At 51.8% G+C, this 17,190-nt stretch overlaps 1 protein-coding gene across 4 annotated transcripts in view; it reads left to right on the forward strand.

Moving 5' to 3' along the window:
• Positions 1–15,559, forward strand: part of LRRK1 (leucine rich repeat kinase 1) — a 132,374-nt gene extending 116,815 nt beyond the window's left edge. For all 4 annotated transcript variants that reach the window (XM_047862162.1, XM_047862163.1, XM_047862165.1 and 1 more), the window contains exons 28-34: positions 410–604; positions 1,568–1,719; positions 7,179–7,296; positions 8,349–8,465; positions 11,049–11,896; positions 12,260–12,361; positions 14,163–15,559. In XM_047862162.1, coding sequence (XP_047718118.1) covers positions 410–604; positions 1,568–1,719; positions 7,179–7,296; positions 8,349–8,465; positions 11,049–11,896; positions 12,260–12,361; positions 14,163–14,340 — 1,710 coding nt within the window. In that variant the 3' untranslated portion in view covers positions 14,341–15,559. The remainder of the gene's footprint in view (positions 1–409; positions 605–1,567; positions 1,720–7,178; positions 7,297–8,348; positions 8,466–11,048; positions 11,897–12,259; positions 12,362–14,162) is intronic.
• Positions 15,560–17,190: the final 1,631 nt, after the last annotated feature.

Below are 17,190 nucleotides of genomic sequence, written 5' to 3' on the forward strand. Positions count from 1 at the left end.
TCAAGCATAAAGGAACATGACATCCTTGCAGCCCTTAACCAGTGGCTGGCAGTTAGCAAGTTCTCAGTGTGTGTTTATTGGATGGATGGGTGGGTGGGTGGGGGAAAGGATGGATGGATGATGGATAGATGGAAAGAAGGAAGGAAGGAAGGAAGGAAGGAAGGAAGGAAGGAAGGACTGAAAGATGGGTGGCGAAAGGGACAGAATGATGCATGGTCAGATGGTTGGCCAGATGTTTCGACAGGTAGGAAGTGATGGATACATTCATTGGTGGATGATTGATGATTGTATCCCTTTGGACAGGATCCCTTGTCTAATTGTGTCCTCCTGCTCCCTCCATCTCAGGGCCAGCTTCTGAAAGGTGCTGGGCCCAGGCAGGGGACCTGACTTGGCTTGCCTCTTTGCCCAGGTAGACATGTTCTCCTATGGAATGGTGCTCTACGAGTTGCTGTCGGGGCAGCGGCCAGCACTGGGCCACCACCAGCTTCAGATCGCCAAGAAGCTGTCCAAGGGCATCCGTCCTGTTCTGGGACAGCCCGAGGAGGTGCAGTTCCATCGCCTGCAGGCACTCATGATGGAGTGCTGGGACACAAAGCCCGAGAAGGTACCGGGGGCCCAGGGCCTGGGGGACCAGACACCTCCTGCCACAGTGGTAGAGGGTCTACGTCTCCAGAATGCACGTGTACAACTAACTGCCCATCCTTCACTAAAGGTCTAGAACAAATGAGGCAACCCTCCTCTGCTCATCCCTTCTAGAAAGAGATGTTTACTGTCCTAATACATCCAGCTCATCTCTTTGTGTGTGTGTCACTCTCAGGAAAAATGAGCTTTTTTTCCTCCCCACTTTTATGTCACACCATCATGCAAGCTAAACATACCAGCCCCTTTATAGCAGTACAGTCCCCATGCAAGAGCAGAGAGAATGTACATATCTCTTTTTAAAGAAATGGGGAGCAAGTTTGCTTGTGAGAGCAGGAGTCATATTATCACTTTTTTAAAATGTCTATTTTTGAGAGAGAGAGAGTGCAAGCAGGGGAGGCATAGAGAAAGAGAGGGACAGAGGATCTGAAGTGAGCTTCATGCTGACAGGAGAGAACTCAATGAGAGGCTCAAACCCACAAGCTGCAAGATCATGACCTGAGCTGAAGTTGGATGCTTAAGCAATTGAACCACTCAGGCGCCCCGTCATATTATCATTTTAAAACTTAGCTGTTTGGGAAAGAGGCCAGTGGTTTCAAGGTTAAAATGCATTCATCAAACTAGATGGTACTAATTCAATGTATTGGGAGTAAAAGAAGCTTCTGAGAAAAATCCTTTACAAGATTGTATGTCTATAGGCACGGAGGTTGAAATCTTAGAGTTTAAGCCAACCAGAGGACCAAAGTTCAAGTTGCCATTGACAGTGATGACCCAGACACTCTGGCATCTGATGTTGTTTCAGCCTCTTGTTTTGAGCAGTTTCTAGACCTTCCTCCCTTGTTCAAGACCATTGGTTTCATGGGCAATATAGGTATCAATCTGGTTTAAGTGACCCTTGCTCATGGCTCTGGTGGCTTCTCTCCCTCAGCGCCCACTGGCCCTGTCGGTGGTGAGCCAGATGAAGGACCCAACCTTTGCAACATTCATGTACCAGCTACCCTGTGGGAAGCAGACGGCCTTCTTCTCATCCCAGGGCCAGGAGTACATGGTGGTGTTCTGGGATGGGAAAGAGGAGTCCAGGTAATGTCCTGAGGCTTACTTTGCCCTGCTGGGGTGACCATGCACTTGGGGAGCAGTCAGGGCTCACCATGGTGAGAGATGTTTACGGACGGTGGGTTGGGAGCCTGATGGAGTTTGCTCCAGAGAGAAAACTGAGTCCATGCAAATGACAGGCATGTATGCATTTGTGCTTAAGAGGAGCAAAGAGAAGGCAGTGTCTGCCAGGGGTGGGGTCAACACAGGGCTTTGCTTTTTGTTGGTTTTTTCCTTCTTAATCCCCATCACCTGTTTCATCCATTCTCTCACCCCAACTCCCCTTTGGCAACCACCAGTTTGTTCTCTGTGTTTATGAGTCTGTTTCTGCTTTATTTTTTCTTTTGTTTTTTAGATTCCACATATAATTGAAATCATATGGTGTTTGTCTTTCTCTGACTTATTTCACTTAGCAGAATACATCTAGGTCCATCCAAGCTGTTGCAAATGCCAAGATTTCGTTCCTTTTTATGGCTGAGTAATATTCTGTGTGGTGTGTGTGTGTGTGTGTGTGTGTGTGTGTGTGTGTGTATAAAGTGCCTTTATCCGTTTATCTATGGATAGACATTTGGGTTGTTTCCGTATCTTGGCTATTGTAAATAATGCTGCAGTAAACACAGGGGTGCATGTATCTTTTCAAATCAGTGTTTTTGTTTCCTTTAGGTAAATACCCAGAAATGGAATTACTGCATCATATGCTATTTTAGGAACCTCCATACTGTTTTCCTTTTTTTTAATATTTTTATTTTTGAGAGAGGGAGAGAAAGTATGAGTGGGGGAGGAGCAAGGGTGGGGGGACAGAGGATCCGAAGCAGGCTCTGTGCTGACAGCAGAGAGCCCAACATGGAGCTCCAACTCAAGAACTGTGAGATCATGACCTGAGGCAAAGTTGGAAGCTGGTTAATGGACTGAGTCTCCCAGGCATCCCCATTTTGTTTTCCAGAGTGGCTGCACCAATTTATATTCCCATCAATGGTGCACGAGGGTTTCCTTTTCTCCACATCCTCACCAACACTTGTTTCTTGTCTTTCTGATACTCGCCCTTCTGACAGGAGTGAGGCAATATCTCATTGTGGGTTTGTGTCATATTTCCCTGATGATGAGTGACGTTGAACATCTTTTCATGTGTCTGTTAGCCATCTGGATGTCTTCTTTGAAAAAATGCCTATTTAGGTCCTCTGCTCATTTATTAGTCAGATTGCTTGTTTTCTTGGTGTCGGGTTGTATGAGTTCTTTATATATTTTGGATACTGACCCCTTATCAGATACTTCATTTGCAAATATCATCTGCCATTCAGTAGGCTGCCTTTTCATTTTGCTGATGGCTTCCTTTGCTGTGCAAAAGCTTTTTAGTTTGATGCAGTCCCATTGTTTATTTTGCTTTAGTTGCCTCTACCTGAGGAGACAGATTCAAAAAAATATTGCTAAGCCTGATGTCCAAGAGTTTACTGCATATGTGTTCTTTTATAAGTTTTATGTCTCACATTTAGGTCTTTAATCCATTTTGAGTTTATTTTGTGTATGGTGTAAGAAGGTGGTCTAGTTTCATTCTCTTTCATGTTGCTGTGAAGTTTTCCCAACACTGTTTGTCAAAGAGACTGTCTTATTCCCATTGGACACTCTTTCCTACTTTTTCAAAGATTCATTGGGGTGCCTGGGTTGCTCAGTCAATTAAGCATCCAACTTCAGCTCAGGTCATGATCTCACAGTTCAGGAGTTCAAGCCCTGTGTCAGGCTCTGTGCTGACAGCTCAGAGCCTGGAGCCTGCTTCAGATTCTGGATCTCCCTCTCTCTCTGCCCCTCCCCAACTCGTATTCTCTCTCTGTCTCTCAAAAATAAATAAATGTCAAAACAAATTCAAAGATTCATTGACCATATAGTTGTGAGCTCATTTCCGGGTTTTCTGTTCTGTCCAACTGATCTATGTGTCTATTTTTGTCCCAGTGCCACACTGTTTGGATTACCACAGCTTTGTAGTATAGTTTGAAATGAGGGATTGTGACGCCTCCAGCTTTAATCTTTTGCCTCAAGCTTGCTTTGGCTATTTGGGGTCTTTTGTGGCTCCATACAAATTTTGAGATTATTTGTTCTAGTTCTGTGAAAAATGCTGTTCCTATTTTGATAGGGATTGCATTGACTCTGTAGACCACTTTGGGCAGCATAGGCCTTTTAACAACATTAATTCTTCCAGTCCACAAACACGCTGTTCATTTATTTGTGTCATTTTCAATTTCTTTTCTCAATGTCTTAAGTGTTCAGAGTACAGGTTTTTCACTTCCTTGATTAAATTTATTCCTAGGTGTTTTATTCTTTTTGGCGCAGTTGTAAATGGGAACGTTTTCTGAATTTCTCCTTCTGCTAGTGTGCTAATAGTGTATAAAAACACAACAGATTCCTATATCATTATTTTGTATCCTGAAACACTCCTGGGGTCATTTATTAGTTGGAGTAGTTCTCCTGTCCTGAGGGGACTTTGTTTTAACATGGATGCTATTTGCAGCTTGATAGTCGAAGAAGTCAATGATGCTGGGGGTGGGAGGGAGAGGACAGTCACCAGAGTGCAGTTGCTGAGTAGTGAGAGGAGCAGAGGACCCAGAGCCAAGCACAACTGGTGCCCTTAAATGAGAGTTTGTGGGCCTTCCCTTCTAGTTGCATCTTTTTCTCAGTGAAGTGGCAGGAGGGTCAAAAGCATGGGGAGAGGTTTTGAATATTCGAGGAGAAAATGATGACGTGTGATGTGAGCAGTGACACATGAGACCAGGGTGATTGCAGGATGGCACTGAGGCCCACTGGAGGTTGGAGATTGTGCGTTCCCCCAGCATGCTTTGCTGACCCACATTGCAAGATAGGCAACCGTTGGTTTTAAGCCGAGTTGGGTTTTTGCCAGGAGGGAGAGAAGGGCATGGGGGGGTGGGTATTTTCAAATGGCACATGACAGAGATGGATCATAGAACCTAAGGGAGGCCATAAAACGGATGAGGAACAATGGAATATACCAGGAAAATCCTAAGTCTTGGCAGAGTGTAAACCCACCCTCCGCCACACACACACACACACACACACACACACACACACACACACACGTAATGAGTTATGGTAGTAGGTGGAGTGATCTGGGAAACCAGGAGGTAGTGGTCAGAAAACAGATGCTTGACATTGAGTGGGTGGAGAGATGAAAATATTAGGAAAGGAAAGATCTGATATGCGACTTTGGGAGAGGCTGGCTGGGGTAAAGTGGGGATAAGATCATTGAGAAACAAGGAGGAGGTCACCGGACCAAAATGATAGGGTATTGGAAAGAGCATCAAAGACTTTTCAGACTCCCCCAAATCACCATCTAATATGAGACCCGTCAGTCCTGGCCAATGTGTGGTCTCTCTCACCTATGTAGTGTGACATCTTCAGAGCCACAAGAGCATTTCATGGCATGAGGAGTCTTCTAGTAAGCCTTGTGGCAGACATTTATAGGTGCTAAAATATGATAAGGCTTAGACAAAGTGAAGCTTGAGACACAATGAGATAAAGGGAAAGAAATTTGCCATTTTCCTTAGGTCAGCCTAGGTGAGCTTCACATCAGGTTTTATGGCACTGGGACTGAGTGCTCTGACCTAAGACACAGTCTAAGGAAACATGGCCTAAAAAAATACATATATGTGTGTGTGTGTTTATTAATTTCTATTTATATATGTAAAGATATATGTTTTCAGTTTTTACATCATTGGTAGCAGTGTTGTTATTGCTATTTTAAGGCTTTGCTTGTAATTGCAGGGCAAAGTGGGTAATTACAATGGTGTCACGCGTTGCACATTGGGCTCTTTGGCATGCAAAATATGAAAGAGAGGTTAAATAAAAAAGCTGCAGTTCTGAATTTAAATTTTTAGGCTCATGATATATTATATCTTTAAGAAAAATGAACTCATGTTTCCTCATCCTGCCCATTGAAAAGGCCTAGAGATGATGACCAGTTACCAATGATGAGCTCTGGGACCCACATGATGGTCTCTAAATACCATGAGGAAGCAAAGCTTATCTGAGAAGTGGCTGACTCCAGGTCTGGGACAGGAAGACAGCCAGAAACATCTGACACAGTAGAATCAAGGATGCCATCAGACACTTATGAGGGTAGATTAAAGGGATTTAGGAGCCAACCCAAAGAGGTTCCCACTGGCCAAAGATAGGGCAGCCGGCCAGCCATTAGTAAGAGGAACTGCAGTGGACTGAGGTACATCAAATTGTTTACATTCATGAGTTTCTAATGCTGTTTAGGAAAAACAAGCCAATAAACAAAAACCCCTCATTGATCACCATTGGAGGCTCCTAGAGAACCAACACATTATTTTGAAACTCGGCACATACAGAGGAGTCAAGGTTGTATCCTGTCTTTCCTATGTGTACCCCAGGGTAACAAAAGAGATAAAAGGAGGAAGTTTCTCTTTTGAGAATAAATGAAGCTAATAAATGAGGAAGAAATGCCAGAAACAGAATGTCCGCCTTTTGTGATCTCTATTGAAATAATGCATGTAGACAATGATCATTAATGATCACAAAAGGAGAACCAGACATTCCCAATAGAAATCCACAACCCCAATGAGCAAATGTTCGTACCTGAAAAAATCAAATAGAATCTGACCGAGACTCGAGATTGGGGGCAGGGGGCTGAGACAGATGGCACCCCAGGATGTGAGGACCTCATAGGACACCCCCACCCCCGGAATCCTCAGCACATAACCTGCCGGAGAAAAAAGAGAAAGAGGGGAAGGAAGTCAGTCAACAGACAGACACATAAAGACCAAGGGAAGTGTGGACAAAAGATGTGTGTGACCTGGGTAAAGAACTTCAGTCTCTGCCTCAGATAGTGAGCACACTGGGATGCCACTGAGGACAGTGGGGAGACAGAAATGCTAGCGGGTGGCCAGACCTGGTGAGCACACAGCTGCCCTCATAAATGACAGCTTATTAGTTCTCAGAGCACCTAGGTTGGAAGGGGTGTTTTGAGGCCCCCCAGCCTACTATGAAATTCACCCATCTATCTTTAGTCTTGACTTTGTCTACTGTGATATTGAGAAGTTCCCCTGCTGCTCGGGTGCAGCAGATAAGGCCAGTGGGAGGGCAGTGAATGGCTTCGGTGGAGGTACAGCCCCCTGTGCCCCTTCTTCACATTGGGGGCAGCTCGTTGAACCCTCCAATGTCACAGAAGAGTGTCTCTCTTCCCAAAGGGAAGGCCCTTTCGTTGCCCGGATGTTCGAGCACTACCAGTGGGGCCAGAACCCCCTTGCACCCAATGCCATGAACAGTTCTGGAGTCTCTCAGAACATGGCAAAATTCAACTCTGGGTTCAAGGCCTGTAGCCGATGTCCTCCCCCAAGGCTGCTTCAGGCCAAGAGCCGACATAAGGGAGGTGGCCCCTGGCCACCATGAGCTGACCACACTGTGGTTGCCCATTGCAGGAACTACACGGTGGTGAACACGGAGAAGGGCCTCATGGAGGTGCAGCGGATGAGCTGTGCGGGAATGACACTAAGCTGCCAGCTCAAGGTCCAGAACTCTCTGTGGACGGCCACTGAGGTAACTGCCACCATGCAGGGTGGGCCATCGAGGTGGGCAGCACAGGGTGCAGTCCGTGTGAAGCCAGATTTAGCAAATAAAAATACAGGATGCCCAGGTAAGTCTGAATATCACATGAACCCCACCTGCACGTGTGAGGCCCCCGGCACAGTGGCAGCAGCCCTGGGAAGCAGAAGCGTCTCACCAAGGCCAACAACCTGCCTTGTCCCTGCCTGGTGACTGAGACTCAGCCGAGATAAGTATCAGGGGCAGGATCGCAGCAGGAGAACCCCATTAGGTTAGTGAAGTGACCAGGTTTCTTATAACACAGCCGGATCTACACAGCAAATCCACTCAGCTCTGAAGGCTTTTTGCCTTCCTGTCAAAGAAGTCAGCGGAAAGCCCGAGAAGCTGTCTTCTGAGAAATGCAGAGAGGGATGCCCCAAACAAATGCTGTGAAGCTCCTGGTGGTATGGGGCCGGGCGGGGCAGTGGGGGATGGGTGCAGCCGTCCCAGGTATGCAGAGAAGAGCAGGCAGACGTGTCTGTACTATTGAATGTTCACCCCAAAGAAACACCTAGTCATGAAAACCTGGAAACATCCTGAGCTTCTGACAGCAGGTTAGCCAGGCTACAGCATCCCTGAGCGACGGGCAGCACAGAGGCGCTCGGACACACTTCCCTCACCGGCCAGGCCGGGCAGGGCCTCCTCCCGCCTGCTGGGTATTGTCGCGAGATCAGTGAGGGAAACCAGCACAGTCGTGTGGTCCCACATTTGCCGGGAATGCGGACACAAACACACAGATACCCAGAGGAAACGGAGTTTGGGCCCCACGTCCCCATGGCAATTTTCTCCAAATAATGGGTTATGGGCGATTTTACATTTCTTCTTTAAACTCTTCTGTAGTTTTCAACATTTCTGCCAAGAATGGGAATATGAAAACAGACAACCAGATAGCCTCAATACGTGTTACTTTTTAAAGCACAAAGGGATTCCCAAGGCAGAACGCACCTGGTAGGAAATGGCCGCCATGTTCCAGCCTGAGTCTCACGTTGGCTCCTCTGCCTCTGCAGGACCAAAAGATCTACATCTATAGCCTCAAGGGCATGTGCCCCTTAAACACACCCCAACGGGCTTTGGACACCCCGGCTGTCGTCACCTGCTTATTGGCAGTGCCTGTTATTAAAAAGGTGAGGTAAGGGGAAAGGTGGTTGCCCGGGTGTCTGATTCTCACTTCCTCTTCCATTGGTGTGGGACTCCCTCTGCCCACCCAGCTTGGGGGGAACAGTATGAGGAGTGGGAGCAAAGCCGGGCCCTCTTGGACCAGCAAACCCAGGGCAGGTCACAGTCAGCCTTAGAAAGACAGACCATGATTAGTGCCTTTTCAAGAACCTATGTAACCAGCAAAGCAAAGCAGAGGGCTGAGTGGAAGCTTGCATTACGCCTGCAAATGCCATGGTCCCAGAGTAAAAGAGCACTTAGACGTGTGCCCTTCCCCTTCTGATAGTGGCGTGGGGTGTTACTTCCCCACCTGTCAGGGCCAGAGCCACTCAACAGGCGCCGGTCCCCCTGCCCCCACCCCTGGGGAACAGTCGGTTCCCCCCACTTGTGGTGCCCACTGTCAGCCTGAGACTTGGGTCCCTCTTTGTCCATGTCCTTGACCTTCTAGCCCCCACCTCTCTGAAATGGAAGCCCACGTGGTAATCTCCACAGCCCGGGGGTCGGGCTCTCCTGCTCCTCCAGTGGGACCCTGCCCTTCTGCAGGGCCGGCAAGCCTCCCCCTGCCGGCCCCCTGCTCCCCACCGCATCCAGCACTGCACTCTGAGGAGACCCTGCCTGTTAGCAACAGTCCCACCCCACATACCCCTGCAGGACTACCTCCTGTTCAGTTCTCAAGATCAAAAACCCCCGACCCTGCTCTGAGCAGCTGGCCTGCCCCGGCCCCAGGGCCCCAGTGGTGCTCTCAGGCCACTCTGGTCGTCCTCTCTGCTCATGGTAGACGCTCAAGGAATCATTATCAGTGTCTTTATTGGTGGTGTTTGTTTAAAACATGCTGGCTGTCACCATCCAATTTCAGTTTTCCCATCTGCAAATCGAGGATAAGAAGCAGTCAGAGAGGGTTCCCTGGGCATAACGTGCCCCAAGCTCTGGGCGCAAGCACTTGGGTAAATGTGAGCATTATTATTACTTCCTGGCAGTGGTGAAATATATACGTTCTTCATCCTACTACAGTTTATTTCTTTAAAAAAAAAAAAAAAAGTCTGAAATCCACCCTCGAGTCATTTACGACTGTGGCCCCACGGGTGAGGCTGGGCAGTGCGGGACCCGGTCCGCCCCAGAGCACAGGAGAACATGACACAAAGCGCTATTTAAGGCCACTGCTGGCCAGAGCCCCCGAGCCAGGGCACCACCGCCCGCGCCACCAGAGGGAATAAAGCCGGCTCTGTGCGGAGCCTCCCTGTCAGGGGCCTGCCCCTCCGAGGCCAGGCCGCCCTGTGGCCGCGACGGCGGCCCCTGCATTCTTGCACGCGCACGTTCACACCCAGCCGGGCCGTGGGGCTCGCCGCCCCAACTGGGGCCCAGGGCCGGGATCGGATAGAGACATTGCTCTTGTTTGCTTTGGCTGTTTTCTTCCCTAAAATTCTGAAGATGGATTTTGATAAATGTTCCTAGGGCTTGTTGACCTCACTGTTGAGCTCGAGCTGGTTCCCTTGTTACCTTGGACAGCCCCGCCTCCCAGGTTCCCAGGGTGCTCAGGTCCCAGAAAGGGGGCTTTCTGCCACTCACCCTTGCTGATACAGGCCTGGATCCCCACTCTGTTGTGGCTTCGGCTCTGTGCCCCGAACCTCTCCTGTGCCACCCCAGCCCAAGTTGGGCATCCAGGCGTCAAAGCCACCCTCTGTCCCCGGCTCCACAGGGATGCTCCTGGGATGCCTGGGGTGGGTCCCAGCATTTAGCGCTGTCCTTGCAACTTTGCCCAGTGATCTCTGGTGCCGTAGAAGATCACATGCTTCACTGCAGGGGCAGAGAGCAACCCACGGACCCTAGCACTGCCAGCTAGGCATTTCAGGGTAGGTGTGCTAATTGGGAAGTGTAGGCAGTATCCAAGAAGCGCCTCCACAAGAGGGTTGAGTTGGAAGCAATTTCTTCAAGAATAAATAAGGTCGGCAGGCTCGTATTGTCTACGGGTGCAGAAGATCGGGTGGAGCCAGAGAAGCAGATGAGACGTGGCCCTTCCTGTGGCAGGCCAGCACCCAGGGCAAGAGGGTGGGGGGTGGGCACGCAGAGCCTGCCCAGTGGGGCTGGCGGGCAGGAGATGGCAAGCAGCCCCACACTCTGCCCACAGCTACTGTCCCGTCGTTAACCAGCAGAGTTCACCGGCAGGGGGGGAGCCACATCCTGCTTTTGAAATACGCTCCTGTGGCCTGAAGGAGAAGGCAGACTGCTTCTGCTCACACTGCAAGAACCCAGCCTGAGCCAAGGCGGGCCACGTGGTTCAGGCCACATGCACTCCTCCCCTGGGCGCCATGGGCCTCGTTCTCCCCAGACACATTCCTCTCCTGCTCACTGCCAGACGGGCAGGCTGGCTCAGCTGGGCCTGGGTTACCTCCCTTGGGATCACGTCCAGAAGGTCCCACTGGCAGCCCCTGCCTCTTTAGGAGCCTTGCTCCTCTGGGGTGCACAGGGTGTATGCCGAGATGAGTCTTGCGCCCGTGCTGTTTCCTCCCCTGGAATGCGTGCAACCAATGAGCGGTGCTGTCTTTTCCTTGCAGAATTCCTACCTGGTGTTGGCAGGCCTGGCCGACGGGCTTGTGGCAGTGTTTCCCGTGGTGCGGGGTGCCCCGGACGACAGCTGCTCCTACCTGTGCTCACACACAGCCAACAGGTCCAAGTTTAGCATCCCAGATGAAGACACACGGCAGAACCCCTACCCTGTGAAGGCCATGGAGGTGGTCAACAGCGGCTCCGAGGTCTGGTACAGCAATGGGCCCGGCCTGCTGGTCATCGACTGTGTGGCCCTGGAGATCAGCAGGAGGCTGGAGCCCTACTCGGCCCCTTCGGTGGTCACCTCGGTCGTGGGCAGCTCCGAGTGCAGGGGGGAGGAGGTCGTCTGGTGCCTGGACGACAGGGCCAACTCCTTGGTGATGTACCACGCAGCTACCTACCAGCTGTGCGCCCGGTACTTCTGTGGGGACCCCAGCCCGCTCAGAGACATGTTTCCTGTGTGCCCGTTGGGTCCAGAGCCCTGCGGCGGCCACACAGCCAGCCCCAAAGAGCCCAAGGGGGACTCCATCGCGGACGTGAGCATCATGTACAGCGAGGAGCTGGGCACGCAGATCCTGACCCACCAGGACTCGCTGACTGACTACTGCTCCACGTCCTCCTCCTCATCCTCCCCCCACCGGGCCCCCCGGTCGTCCTCAAGCCTGCCCTGCTCCCCGGCAAGCTCTGCCAGCGTGCCTTTCGCCGCCAACTACGAGGACTCCGACAGGCTGCACGAGCCCACTGCGGGCTCCGACAGGTCTGAGCACGACCTGACCCCCGTGGACGGGGAGGCTTTCAGCCAGCACCTGCAGGCCGTGAGGATCCTAGCCGTGAAAGACGTCATCTGGGTCCCCAGGTACGTTTCCCGGGAGTGGAGCACATTCCTGTGCTGCCTGAGGGAGCTTTCAGATGCTGTGGCATCAGGGGCCATCAGGGGCCACCCCCTCTGTGCTGGGGCCTGGAGGGATCTCTTTAGCAAACCTGAGAAGGGCTGCACTGACGCTCACCTGCCCGCAGGGAAGCTGCCGGCAGCACAAGGCAGAGCCGTGGTCAGCTGCGATTGGGTTTCCCGCTGGGAAAGGCCTTCTGGGGCCGGCTTCAGTGCCCTCCCGGTAACTCGATCCATTCGCTGAGACTGCGCGTTTGTGGCCGGCTCCGTTTCCCCTGGAGAGCACAGCCCTGGACAAAACGCTTCCCCTTCTCGGTTTTGGTTTCGCAGGCGCGGCGGCGATGTTATCGTCATCGGCCTGGAGAAGGACGCCGGAGGCCAGCGGGGCCGTGTCATCGCCGTCTTAAAAGCCCGCGAGCTGACTCCGCGTGGGTAAGACTGAGGGCACCTCCTTTAGGACCCGAGGTGTGATGTGGGGAATCTAGGCCCCTCCACCACATCCCCGCACAACAGCCTCTTGCCCTTCTGGCCTCCGCAAATAAATGCCACATCTACCGGTGTGGCCATAAGGCGGAGAAGGAACAAAATGGGGTCCTCTAGGCAGCACCTAGGAGCTCAGCAAATACCAGCTGAACCAGGCATCAGCCAGTGGTCATGGCTGTCTGTTTCTGGCATACCCCGTGCACCTGTGGACCAGGTCTCCTGACTAGGGTGTGTCTCCAGGGCCAGAGTTCAGCTGAAATGGAAACAGGGAGCCAGGTGATTCACTGTCCTCCCTGCCAAGTGGGAGGGCCCTTCCTGGGTGCTCCACCTGCCCATATAGCACCTACTGGAGCCACAGACCTAGCACCCACCACCCTCCACCATGCCCAAGCCCAGGCTCATCCATAGCTCCATACCTGTTGGGTGGCGTCCGACCAGGAGGCAGGTCATACCCCACTGTGAGGGTCATTCTGGGGCAGGACAGCATGGCTGTGGGCATGGGAGGCTGGCAGCAGCTGGTATCCTCAGAGTCCCCTGCAGCCAGCAGTGTCCATACCTCACTTTGTCTACTGAGCCCCATGCTATAAATCTCACTTATGGACAAACACCATTTGACCCATTTTCCCCAGAATGGGACGACAATGGGAGGGGAAACATCTATGGCAGGTCCCCTCCCTTGCCTGAACACACTGAGCGTTCTCAGAGAGTCACCAGATCCATTGACCCCTGCTGTGCCAGTGATTCCAGAAACAAGATCTGGGTGTTTTCGCTGAGTCCCGGCTGAGTTTGTGGGCCACAGTAGTTACCAGATGGCAAGCGGGGCTTCTGGGGGAGCAGGCGGGTCTGTAGAGCCCAGGCCTGCTAACCTCAGACTGCCCATGATTTGTGTTCCTGAATTTTTCCCTAGTGTCGTTTTTCTTATTCAGCCCCCAAAGACAGGTTTACTAGGAGCCAGGCGTGTTCACTGTAGGGAGAAAGCAGCCCAGGCAGCCAGCTGACAGGGGGGCCATAGCCTGAACCCTGCCCCCCAGCTTTCTGCAATGCATCTGAGACATTGATCCTGTCGGCAAATAGCTAGTGAGTGCCTGCAGTGTGCAAGGCCCCTAGGAGGCCAGAGGCCCTGTGCATGCCAGTTTGCGTGCTGGCCACAGGGCAAGGCAGTGAGGGCTCAGACGTGGGCTGCACGGCCCGGCAGAGGCCCAGAAGGAAAACCGGTGCGCGCACAGATCAGCAAAACAATCCACAGCCTCAAAAAACTAGTGTATGTAGTTAGGACATGTTGGCACATGTCTTCTGCCCGGTATACCGCCCCGTTTCCCTAAGCTGGGCACTTTGCACAGGAGAAGAGCCATGCCTGAGCAGACGGCAAGGGAAGGGAGTCAGTGCTTCAAATCCATCATGGGCCATTCACAAGCAGGAGTCAAAGTTGGTGTTTTCCAACACTTGGGAGTCTGGGTCCAGTTATAGAGGCTACCTGCTCTCGTTGCATCTGTGGCCTTCCTGAGTCCCTTACAGACAGTCCCCATCAATGTGCACTGCCATGCTAGGCTCTTCTTCAGATGGTAGGAAGTCTCTGCCCGCAGGCTGGACCACCCAGGGAAGCAGGGCATCAGAGAACATCGCAGCTGCTAGGCCGGGATGGACAGATGCACCCGCTTAGCCAGGCTCCCAAGAAGGTGCAGGCTGGGGGTCCTGGCCCCGACTAGGTGGGGACCCCTGCAGGTTTTCTCAGACCCCCCTCTCTCTGTAGGGCGCTTGTGGATGCGGCCGTGGTGGCAAAGGACACAGTTGTGTGTGGCTTTGAGAACGAAAACATGGAATGGTGCCTGGCTGTCTGGAGGGGCTGGGGCACCAGGGAGTTTGATGTTTTCTACCACTCCTACGAAGAGCTGGGCCGGCTGGAGGCTTGCATGCGGAAGAGAAGGTAATTCCTATGGAATGACAGTTGTGCAGAGTGGCCGCCCCGGGCCCACACCCTGACCCCTCTGCCTGCAGCCTGCAGCCTCCCGAGGACCCAGAAGATGGACTGGGTTCTCCCGTGAACAACTTGCTGCTAGAAATGCTGAGAAGTTACCACCCTGGCGGTGGTTTTGGGGTTCTCCGGTTCTCCAGGGCGGAGTTAGCTGCCTACCTCCATTCTCCCACTGCGGAGAGAAGATGGGTGGGAGAAACTCTCCCTGCCTCCTGCATCCACTTCCAAAGAGCAGGGGAGGGGGATCCTGCTCTGTGCTGGGTCACACAAAGCAGGGGTGTGGGCTGGGCCTTTACAGAGCAGGCCTGCCCGTTTTCCTCCCCATGGCTGGGACAGAATTACACTAGAGGCTCTCAGTTGGGGGAGCAGTTCGGGGCAGGGTGGGAGGAGGGCGATGACCCTTGCCCCTTCCCCCCAGTGGCCTCCAGGCTCTCAGGACATTTCACAAGCCTCTGGGTCCCCGGGGCCTGGGGCCCCACTTGGGCAAGCGGAGATCAGGTATCTCCCGCTCAGGAAAGTCTCTGTGTGAGAAACCCTTGGGGGAATGAATGAGTTCCTTCAAGTGACACAGCCAGAAAGCCCAGAGCTAGTCCAGCGCCCAGAGCACCGCCTCAGCCTTTACATTCTTCTTCTGCCGACAAAAGGCAAGGGAAACTCAATCAGCAGGACTTGAGAAAGGGCCGTGTGTTTATAGCTTTGTAAAATACACTTGGACGCAGCTGGAACGCAAACCCTGTTTGTTTGCACATAATAATCTTGCTTATCACTTTAACAAATTAAGTAATAGCTCAGTGGTTGGGCCTCAGTTGTGAAGTCACATTGTATGGGGCTTCTACCAAATGATGTATTTGCTAAACATTTACTACACACGTGTACAGCAGAGTAGAAAAAGTGAAATTGTTAATGGGGGGGTGTATGGGTGTGACGGCAAGAATTTTTACAAATGATGCACACACACGCACACACACGCACACGCACACGTACCGCGTGGTTACCCAGAGTAACCGTTTGAGGCTGCTTCACCCGGGATGGCAGGATGACCGTGAGGTCATACTCCAGTTCAAGTTGTTAATCTTTTTCTAAAATTAAGTTATGAAAACCAAGCTTAAGATTTGCTGGGGTATGCAGGCAAATGTGGTTCCTTTTATCTGAAAATAAACAGACCCTCTTGAGAACGATGTCACAGCCTCTCTCTGTCTTAGAGCGCGTGTCATAGCAGCACGGGTCTGTCCCACCCAGGCCTGCTCCCTGCAGGGGTGGAAAGGAAAACCACCCCTTGCCCACGGCTGCCCCCGTGCAAGGAGTCCCACAGCAGATTCCGTGGGCAGAAACAGCCACGCTTAGTCTCCCCACTTCATTTTGCTGGCCTGGGCACTGAGTCCTACAGGGGCTGTTTGGCTACGCCTCCTGCCCACATCATCAGCATTGTCCCGCCCTGTCCCTGAACTGGGCCTTGGTGGTCACTGCTTTCCTCTCCTTTCCTTCTCATTCCAGCACGCCACAGCTGCCCAGTTGCCCCCCAAGTGCAAACAGGGTCCTGTCCTTCCCCTGCCCGAATCCTGTGCCCTATAACCTGCAGCCAGACTGCTAGAGGCCGACACTCAGGGCCCCCACGATTCAGTCCTAACCTGCCTTTCTAATCTGGCCTCCTCCCAGCCCGAGGCCCAGGCTGCTGTGAGGAGAGGCCAGGTGATCAGCCAACGGCCTCACGGAACCAGCTCAGGGCACCTCTTTACAAAAGTTAGACACCGTGCAGGAAATGCGTAATGAAGTTCACTACATAAAAAGTAGAAACCTTAAATGGGAAAAACTACCACAAAGTCAAAAGACAGTCAACTGGGAAAATATATTAGTGGCAAATGAGAGACAAATAGCTATTTTGTCTTATAAACAAAGAGTTCATACCTAGCAATAGGAAAGAGAAAACACAAAAAGGAAAAAAGGTAGAAGATATAAATAGCACCCGACATCACCCAACAGTCAGGAAATAGGAGGACAGCAACAAAATGTCATTTACTACCCTCATGTTGGCATCCCTGTGGAGACCTGAGGGCACCAGGTCAGAAGATCCACGCATGCAAAGGCCCTGTGGCCAGAATGAGCTGCTGTGCTGGAAGAAAGATGAAGAGCTGGTGGAGCATTTGGAAGAAGGGGGAGCTAAGGGTGGGCCCGCTAGGCCTGACTTTCTAGGCCATGGATCTCCATCAACACCACTGGCGGTTTTAAGCAGGGATGTTAGACGACCTAACTATCTTTAAAAATCACATTGCTGAGTGGAAAATGGCCTAAAGGGGGCATATTTACAGGGGGGCCACCCCTAAGGGGGCATTTTGGCCATATCCATCAAAATTTCAAGTGCGCATACCCTTTGAAACCGGGTCCCGTCCTTCCCCTGCCCCAACAGTCCTTTTTAAGCATTTGATCCTGAAATTTCCATGCAAGTGCCCAAAGATACAGAACAAGGGTGTCATTGCAGCATCGCCTATAATGGCCCCAAATGGGTGACCGCCTGAACCTCCCACAATGCCATACTCTGCAGCCGGTTAGAGAAGGAGGCGGTGCTAACCATGCTGGTCCAACATGTTCTCCAGGGTATAATAAATGCATTGTGTTTCTAAAAAGCAACTCACAGTGCAGTGTGTATAGAGTTACTATTTGAGCAGAAAATGTTGTCTAGCTACACGGGCACACATGGGGAAACTATCCCACAGGATGCCCAAGAGTCTGGTAGACCTTGGTTACCTCTGGGGAGGAGAATTGAGGGGGCACAGAGTGGTAGGTCCTTAGCTTTCCCTTTATTCTTTCC

Source organism: Prionailurus viverrinus, chromosome B3 (genome assembly GCF_022837055.1).
Source record: "Prionailurus viverrinus isolate Anna chromosome B3, UM_Priviv_1.0, whole genome shotgun sequence".
Classification (NCBI taxonomy): domain Eukaryota; kingdom Metazoa; phylum Chordata; class Mammalia; order Carnivora; family Felidae; genus Prionailurus; species Prionailurus viverrinus.